This window comes from Thamnophis elegans, chromosome 13, assembly GCF_009769535.1.
Source record: "Thamnophis elegans isolate rThaEle1 chromosome 13, rThaEle1.pri, whole genome shotgun sequence".
Classification (NCBI taxonomy): Eukaryota; Metazoa; Chordata; class Lepidosauria; order Squamata; family Colubridae; genus Thamnophis; species Thamnophis elegans.
In genome coordinates, this window is record NC_045553.1 from 32533114 (window position 1) to 32540467 (window position 7354).

The following is a 7354-nucleotide window of genomic DNA, read 5'->3' on the forward strand; positions in this document are numbered from 1 at the left end:
GTTAAATTTTTTATAATAAAATAAATAACACACAAAATCTATATTAAAATTACGATTTGGCATCCAACCTGTCAGTTACACATGGCCTAACTATACTATAATATCCATAATGTTATTGTAGAATTTTTAACTGGCTATTCCTTGAGTGCTTTTATTTGTTCTCATCTCTGGTCTTTGACTGCAATAAACTTGATTTAAGGTTTAAGTTAGTAACACTGTTGCTAAGTGAATCCCGCTTCCCCATTGACTTGCTTGTCAGAAGGTTGCAAAATGAGATCATGTGACCCTGGGACTCTGCAACCATCATAAATATTTGCCAGTTGCCAAGCATCCAAAATTTGATCATGTGACCATGGAGATGCTGTATTGGTCGTAAGTGTGAAAAATGGCCATAATAGAGCCGAGGCCATAATAGAGCTGAGGTGGCGCAGTGGTTAGATGCAGCACTGCAGGCTACTTCAGCTGACTGCAGTTCTGCAGTTCGGCTGTTCAAATCTCACCGGCTCAGGGTTGACTCAGCCTTCCATCCTTCTGAGGTGGGTGAAATGAGGACCCAGACTTTGGGGGGCGATATGCTGACTCTGTAAATCGCTTAGAGAGGGCTGAAAGCCCTATGAAGCGGTATATAAGTCTAACTGCTATTGCTATTGCTATAAGTCACTTTTTCCAGTGCTATTCTAACTTCCAACAGTCTTCAAATGAATGAAGACTATCTGTAGTGAATTGCAGTAGCAAACAAGGAGAGAGTTTGGGTAGCCAAACAGGACTGCTCAGATATGGAGGAGATTTACACCCAGTCTTTGGATCCCCACCTCTATTATTTTCAGAATGCTTATTTATCATTTTCAGAATGCTTGTTATGAAAATTGAATCATCCAATGAGTTAACAGCACATAGTGAGGATTAGCCTTTCAACAAAAAAAAAAAAAATATGTGGCTGTGGGGGAAAAAAAATAAGGAAAAGGCCAAGGGTGGGTGGGCGGGACTCGTTTATCAATAAGGGCAGGCTTTATGTCTTCTTCAACTTTTCAACTTCTTCCCTGGTCCAACACCTTAAAGCCACAGGACATAAAATTGATTTTAAAAAGACCAGAACTATCGCCAAGGCTGAACATTTTAACAACAGAATAATCAGAGAAGCCATTGAGATAGAAAAACGCCCATACAGCATGAACAGGCGGGATGATACCTCCCGCCTGCCAGCCATTTGGAAGCCTGACCTTATTGATAAACGAGTCCCTAACATGATGAATGACACCAGGCCCACACTCACAAGAGCCACACAGGATGTCACCACCAAACATCCACAAAGAAAACAGACAAAAACCCACACTGATGAGGAGGCATGACCAAGGACCAGAAGCCAGACTGCAAATGCACCATCAGCCTCTTTAAACCCCTCCTATCCTTACATGAAACACAAACCCCCAACCAATCAGAACACACCTCCACCCAATCAGGACACACCTCCACCCAATCGGAACACAGCCAAGCTCCCACCCAATCAGTTCAAACCCCCACTGGCAGTTAAAAGGAAGAAATAGCCGAGATCTCACATTGCTCCTGGAAGCACCAAGCCTGAAGATGACGAATGAGACTTCGTCGAAACGTCGCCAAGACACCTCCAATTTTACGCGGGAGAAAACCCGAATAACTAGAGACCTACATACTAACACCCGCGAAAACCTCAGAAAACTATATACTTTATTTATTTATCAGCATAAATATAACAAAATGTAACAAAAAGGCAACAGTAAAAAAATATTGGGTTTCTGTCTGGATGGTCTCTTGTGACGAGCCTAATGACAGAGAGTGGAAGTGTGACCTTCCTCCCATACTTGGGCGTACCAGGGGTTGTGACTTTAAGTGTGTGTATACATATATATATATATATATATATATATATATATATATATATATATATATACACACACACACACACACACACACACACACATACACACACACACACATACATATACATACATATATATGTTGTATTTGTGCTGATAAATAAATAAAGGGCGACTAGTATAGATCTATTTCAAGCTATTTAGCTCTCATCAGCTAGCCATACCCTTACTGGGATTCGAGCCTGGGCTGTATTACATATTAGGTAGATGTGTTAACCACTAAGCCACAAGGTTCTCCTCCTTTATCAGCTGAGCCAGGGAAATAGGTATGTATTTAGTGTCACAACCCCTGGTATGCCCAAATATGGGAGGAAGCCTACTGTTTCCTTTCTCTGTCTATCGGCTCGTCACAAGAGACCATCCAGACAGAAAGCCCAATATTTTTACTGTTGCCTTTGTTACATTTGTGTTGTATTTGTGCTGATAAATAACTACATATATATTACTGCATATATATCTTGCATCCTGCATTTATGAAAAATTATCCATGTATTTATTTCCTTAATTTATTCCTGGACTACATGCTATGAGAGCCGGCCCATTCCAGTCAGCAACTCTTTCAAATTATAATCAACTCAAAAATAAATACTCTACACATGATAGTAAAGATAAACAATGAAGACACCATAAAATGGCAAAAGGCATCCCAGCATCCAAGCCAATGTGTAATCGAAGAATTACACAGGATATGGGTCATTATCATTAAAACTTGCCAGCAAAATCAAATTGCTTTTATGGGCCGAAGGCTAAGTTATGTTTTTTTTAAAAAGTGTTTTTTTTAACTTTTCTCAAAACACTCCCAGAAAGAACAAATAACAGAGTAACAACTAGACCCAAACTTCAGCAAAGCATGTGTCAGAATACCTCTGAAAACATGCAGAGTCCTGTGTTCCTGAGAAGAGGGCATTGCATGCCAGTTTAGATTAAGATGTGGCCTTCTAGATCAGTGTTTTTCAACCTTGGCAACTTGAAGTCCTGTGGATTTCAACTCCCAGAATTCCCCAGCCAGCTATGCTATTCCCCAGCCAGCTATGCTGGCTGGGGGATTCTGGAAGTTGAAGTCCACAGGACTTCAAGTTGTCAAGGTTGAGAAACACTGTTCTAGAAGTTGAGCTCCAATTTCGAACAATCAAAGCCAGCACAATCAACAGGAAGAAATGAAGGGTTGGAGCTGAATAACATCTGGAGGGCTACATTTTGCCAACTCCGGATTAAGTGAAAAAGCATCCAGGATGCAAACCATTTTTCTTTCACAGACCAACCATTAAATGCAATGAAGAACGGATCGATTTATTTTTCCAAAGCCCCAGAAGGCAAGGCAAGGAACAACGGATGGAAACTAATCAAAGAGAGAAGCAATCCTGGAATTAAGGATTAAACTTCCCATCAGCGAAGACAATTAACCAGTGGAAGGGCTTCAGAAGTCGTGGGCACTTCAGCCACTTGAGGTTGCAATGCCCCCTGCACACACACACACGGCGCATGTGCACTTGTCTCCCAGCAGAGACCCGGAAATCAGCTGGCCGGTGGGAGGCGTATGTGCAGTAGAGTTGACCTGGAGGACGGCTCGCGTGCCCAGAGAGATGGCTTCGCATGCCACCTGTGCCATAGGTTCGCCATCACTGGGATCGGGTCTCCTGCTTGAGGATGGGGTTGGACTAGAAGACCTCAAAGGTCTCCTCCAACTCTATCCTAATTGAAGTTGGTGGACCCTTACACCAGCCCCTTCAAGTTGCATTTTATTTTCTTTCTACTTTATTGATTAGCTCATTGAGGGCAAAACCCAATACAGTTAAACACACAATGAGAAATAAAGGCTTTCAACTCGGTTCCACCACAAATGCGCGAACGACAAAAGCGCGTCTGACTAAACCACGGTGACAAAACCGCGCCATCAAAACCGCGGCGACGAATGAGAGCTGAAGCACGCCGACAACAGCGCGCCGACAGAAGCGCGCTGTAACATAACCCTAAAAATAACCCTAAACCTAACCCTAAACCTAACCCTAAACCTAACCCTAAACCTAACCCTAAACCTTACCTTAACTTAAATCGCGCTTCTGTCGGCGCGCTGTTGTCGGCGCGCTGTTGTCGCACGCTTTTGACATCGCGGTTTTAGCGCTGCGGTTTTGTCGGCGTGCTTTTGACGTTCGCGCTTATGTCGTGCCACGTTTCAACTCTGCCAGAGTACTAAGAAAATATACTTAACATTGCATCATTGATTGCTCTAATATTAATACTATTACATATCTCTTCTATATACTCTCATATCTGCAATTCTCATAGTGAGCTGAAAAGATATTTAAAGTTTTACCATTTCCCTGGACAGCTTTGTTTTTCCTAAATTCTTTCATGCAAACCAGGGCTACAATGTTTCCAGTTCTATTAAGCCAATTCATTCATGACAAGTAATCATTGTAACCTTTCCCAGGCTAGAAACTGTTTCACTCAGCCCAGATGTCTCCCCTCCAGACCTCAGACCCCCACAGCCACCCACAACCCTTCCCCCCTCCCCAACTTTGCAACTTGCAGCTAACTATCCAGAGCCTTTTGGCACATGCGTAGAGTAACCATCTGCCAAAAGTCCATTTGCTGTACTGGGAAAATATCTCTGTGAAACACATTCATAATGGCATCAGTGTCTTTGATTAGAGAGAGCGGGGAAAAACACAATATCTACATTTATGGCTGAGTGGAAACCCCTTGTAGACTTTCTGCATAAAGCAGAAAGAAACTGAACTTATGATTTGTGATTCTGATGAGGAGGGGAAAAAGGCTGGATTATAGAAAAGAATGAGCTTTCTTTTGTGGTCACAAAGGAAGAAATAGTTTTGTGATTGTATTTATATTTGCTTCAAAGAAATTAGACACTTCTATTTCTTTCTGTATTTTCCTGCACTCTTGCTTTTATTCTTCTTTCCTTTTGCACTGCTTTTCCTCTTCATGAACTTACGAAGAGTTTTATGATCTATAACAAACTTTCAATAAAAATGTAAAAGATTGTAGTCTTACTGCTATGGATTTCCACAGATGTACAAAATAGCCTAAATGGGCAGATTTTAAGACGCTTGCGCAGAAGTGAGGGGCAGTAGCCAACCGTTGAAGGGAATGGAAAATGAAAGTATGCAAATCGGGACTAATTATGTTAACTCCTCAAATATACGAGGGGAGCCTCCACTTATTTCGACTTCTTCAATTACAGGTTCGCTCTCTCACCTAACTCCTCAACCAGATAGTGTGTGTGTGTGTGGGGGGGGGGGGACGACAGATGTCTAGGATTCACAGAACCGGATTCCCCCTCCCCTGCAACACTGCAAGGCTGGCCTGATGCATTTTAATAGGAAGACACGTGTACAGCCATCTGTAGGGCCCCCTCCCCCAGTTCAAACTCCTTAATGTCTGCGCTTAAGGCAATGCTTGACACGTGGGATAAAATGGCATCGGATTCATAAATACTCGAATCCGTTTCTAAACTGAGGCAGCCTCCAGCTGTTTTGGACTATAACTCCCATGAGCTTGCAGTGGTTTCCTAGCAAAGAGAGGGGGTTTTCTTTGCACCCGAGCGGATTACTTTTAGGGATAGATTCTCACAATTTATTAATCCCTACATCCAGATGATCAAAATCAAGACCCCCAGCTCCGACCCACATAACGTATTAGGCAAGCAAAGCGCATTAGGACCCCGGTTTACAGAACTACCGTGTTAAGAGTGGCTGATTCCCACAACCAGGAGGATGTGTTAACGAGCCGAGCAAATCTAGCCAGGGTGCCCAATGCGTTTCTGCAGGCTGCATCCTGCCTCTTTAGCAACTGATCCACTGAGCGGGAGTCTCAGGATACCTCGGTCCTACTTCGCTGCCCTTGTTTCGACGGCGGGCATTGGGATCTGATTCCTGTGCGCTGTCCGTCGGGGGGAGGCGCTGATGGCTTACCTGAAACCCGCTCCCACCCCATCCCTTCGAGCCCCCGGGCTTTACAGAACAGGAAAGCTCCCCGCCCTTCGATAAGACTCTGAGCACGTGCAGAGCGCGAAATCCGCCTCGGCAGCTGCAAAGAGCGAGGGTTGGCCTCAGCTTGCACGAGTAGCCTCTGAGCGCGCGCAGAGTGCCAGGATCGGCTGCCACCAGCCCTCCCGCCCCTTCCCCAAGCCTCGTCCTGCTACTCACAGGGTGACGGTATCGTTGGGCAGCAAGCGCGTAGCCGGCGGCTCCCTCAGCTCCTCGCCGCTGCAGCTGACCCGCTTCCTGGCCGGGGCCAAGCCCTTCGGCCTCTCGCCCACGCACTTGCAGCCCCGCAGCTGGAGGGGGCAACTGCGCGCCCCGCCCGCGCCCCCCAGCGCCGCCAGCAGGAGCAGGGCGCCGGTCCAGAGCATCCTCGACGGCAGAGGCTGCCAGCCCATCCTCAGCCCATCCTCGCCTGCTCGCACCGCAGCCTTCGGCGTTCGGAGCGCTCCGGGGACCTCAGCAGCTCCGACAGGCGCCCGCCCGTCCCCGCAGCTTGTTTCCCCGGCCGTCACGCTCGGCTCGAAGGCAGCCCCGGCCGAGCCGCGTCGCCTGCCCGGAGCTCGTCTGTCCCCGCTGGGGCTGCGCCTTGCATGGCCAGGGAGGACCGGCGCGTCGCTGGGCGAGGATGTCCGGCTGCCGGGCTGCTAGGCGAGGGTTGGATCCCGCGGCTGGGGCTGCCGTAAGACGGGTCCCTCCCCTCGATTCGCCCGCCTGGCCGGCCCGGTTCTCAGGCACGGCGGGGCCCTAGCGCCTCCTTCTCGGCTCTGGCTCTCGGCCGCCTTTGCCGAACTGGAGCCGCGGAGGGCGAGCGGTCTTGGATGGGACCCAGAGCTTGGGGGGTTAACAGCGGAGAGTCCAGGAGTTCCCGGCCTCGGCTCCCCCGGCTGCATCCACGGGAGTTTTGTCCAGCTGTTGAGGCTTCCTTCCCGTCGCTGCTGAACTCCGCTTGTCATTTGCGAACTGGCCTTGAGCGCAGCTCCGGCAAGATAAATTGAAAGCAGCTTTCGGGACGGCTGAGCAAACATTCCCCCTGGGAGATGCCCTCCGAAGGAGTTGACCTGACTCTTAGGTCCTCTTCTTCGGATTTTGCTTGTTTCACACGAACTGCTGCGGTTTCTGGGCCAGGAAGTCAGCGGCAGGCTGTGTTGTATATTTTGGTTGCCCGATAAATTTGTTGCTCCCATAGTTGGTGTGCGAAGAATAGCAATAGCACTTAGATTTATATACCGCTTGATACTTTTCTCTACGGGGTTTACAGTCAGCATATTGCCCCCAACAACCTGGGTTCTCATTTTACTAACCTCAGAAGGATGGAAGGCTGAGTCAACTTTGACAGCTGAGAATAGAACTGCTGGCAGTCCATCTGTTTAACTGGCTTTTGGAAGTAAGGATCCCTTTGTAAGATTTTTTGATTCATCTAAGAAAGCAATAGCAGTA

The 7354-nt window shown here is 47.1% G+C and overlaps 1 protein-coding gene across 1 annotated transcript in view; it reads right to left on the reverse strand.

Annotated features, from left to right (window-relative positions):
- Positions 1-6653, reverse strand: part of ADGRA2 (adhesion G protein-coupled receptor A2) — a 104043-nt gene extending 97390 nt beyond the window's left edge. The window contains exon 1 of the mRNA XM_032229178.1: positions 6080-6653. Within this exon, the coding sequence (XP_032085069.1) occupies positions 6080-6312 (233 nt within the window). The 5' untranslated portion in view covers positions 6313-6653. The remainder of the gene's footprint in view (positions 1-6079) is intronic.
- Positions 6654-7354: the final 701 nt, after the last annotated feature.